The 1,793-nt window shown below is 37.3% G+C and overlaps 1 protein-coding gene across 1 annotated transcript in view; it reads right to left on the minus strand.

Moving 5' to 3' along the window:
- Positions 1-635: 635 nt before the first annotated feature.
- LOC106534431 (galactose-specific lectin nattectin) overlaps positions 636-1,793 on the minus strand; it is a 2,263-nt gene continuing 1,105 nt past the window's right edge. The window contains exons 4-6 of the mRNA XM_014031057.1: positions 1,248-1,382; positions 1,020-1,131; positions 636-813 (exon numbers count right to left, since the gene is read on the minus strand). Of these exons, the coding sequence (XP_013886511.1) occupies positions 746-813; positions 1,020-1,131; positions 1,248-1,382 (315 nt within the window). The 3' untranslated portion in view covers positions 636-745. The remainder of the gene's footprint in view (positions 814-1,019; positions 1,132-1,247; positions 1,383-1,793) is intronic.

Genomic DNA, 1,793 nt, shown 5'->3' on the forward strand with positions numbered 1-1,793 from the left:
ATAAATAACGGACCTGCAGTTGAGATGAATTGAAATCAATTCATCTTGGTTTTTCCTCCTTCAGCTTCTGAAGATTTCTGACGTCTCGTTTGCATTTGAAGTTTAAAAAACTTCAAGAAAGTCAAAACAATTCAAATGAGTTTGATTTATGTAAATCAGTTTGTTTTCCAAACAACTCATTTGCCTCGAGCTGTTTTCAGACTCAGCAGAGCAGAAACGATTTGTTTCATAAAAACCTGATTAAATCAAACCAAACGACCCTCCTGTTGGTAACAGAGCTGCTGTGGTCACACTCAGGAACCACAAAGATTCTTCACAAAAATAAAACCACCTCGAGGACCCAGAGGACAGGATGAGACAACGTGAGACACCTGAGCAGGGACAGGTGTGCAGGGAGGGGCTACAGATTAAAGCTCCTTAATGTTAATTAGTCCAAACATAAAGACATTACAGGTATTTGTTCCTAACATGTTTAATTAACAGTAAACGTTTGAAAACTTAAAGTAAATTTGTGAGAATAATCAGACAGGAAGTGCAGCAGGTGGGATTATAATCTCATAATCTCCAATAATTACAAATAAAACGAGACAACGGAGGCAGACTGTTGAGCAGATTTACTTATTTATTTATCTTATTTATTTATTTAAATCTGAACGTCTTCCAGCAGAGACGCCATCGAGGCTTGATGTCCTGCAGGAAGTGACATCACAGCAGGAAGTGATGTCATCGGTCAGGTTGGTCAGAGTCACAGATGTTTGGCGCAGATGAAATTAAGGGTTGTGGTGCATCTTTCATCATTTATATAATCTCCTCCTGGAAAAATAACAAACAAAAACATTTTCTGATGTTTTTATCAATAAAATCTAAAATCAACTAAAAGTGTTGATTTTAATTCAATAAAATGAGTTTAACAGAAACTTTGATTTAAAAATCTCAACTTTAATTCAGCGTTTGATTCTGACAGTGATTTGTTATAATCTGCTGTTTGTTTGTTTGTTTGTTTGTTTTGGTGCTCATACCGTTTCTGTTGATCTCCATGCAGTCCTCCCGTCCTCCGGCGTTGTTGGGTTCTCCTGCGCCCCAGCTCACAGAGCTGAACCTGGACCCGTCGGACCAGAGCCAGTTCCCGTCCTGAGGGGAGACAGAACCGGCTGAAAGTCTCACCTGAACAGGATCCTGGATTTGACCTCAAAATAAACTGAACTTTAATAAACAAAGAAGTGAAAAATAAACAAATAAAGCCTGACTTTGACTGCATCGCTGGCGCCGACCCAGGTCCTGGGGTTGGACCCTGTGGCCCTGTAGACCACCGTCCTCAGGAAGTCGTACTCAGCCCGGCTGTGGAAGGAGGCCAGGTTCCCTCCGTACGCAATGCAGGCTCTCTGAGAATAACAAACATCCAAAAGTCAACAAACAAACAAACAAACAAACAAACAAACAAACAAACAAACAAACAAACAAACAAACAACTAATCAAACAAACAAACAACTAAATAAACAAACAACTAAACAAACAAACAACTAAACAAACAAACAAACAACTAAACAAACAAACAAACAAACAACTAAACAAACAAACAAACAACTAAACAAACAAACAAACAACTAATCAAACAAACAAACAAACAACTAAATAAACAAACAACTAAACAAACAAACAAACAAACAAACAACTAAACAAACAAACAACTAAACAAACAAACAAACAAACAAACAACTAAACAAACAAACAAACAAACAACTAAACAAACAAACAACTAAACAAACAAACAACTAAAGAAACAAACAAAAAC

The sequence above is a fragment of the Austrofundulus limnaeus genome, unplaced genomic scaffold, assembly GCF_001266775.1.
Source record: "Austrofundulus limnaeus strain Quisiro unplaced genomic scaffold, Austrofundulus_limnaeus-1.0 Scaffold1171, whole genome shotgun sequence".
NCBI classification, from domain to species: domain Eukaryota; kingdom Metazoa; phylum Chordata; class Actinopteri; order Cyprinodontiformes; family Rivulidae; genus Austrofundulus; species Austrofundulus limnaeus.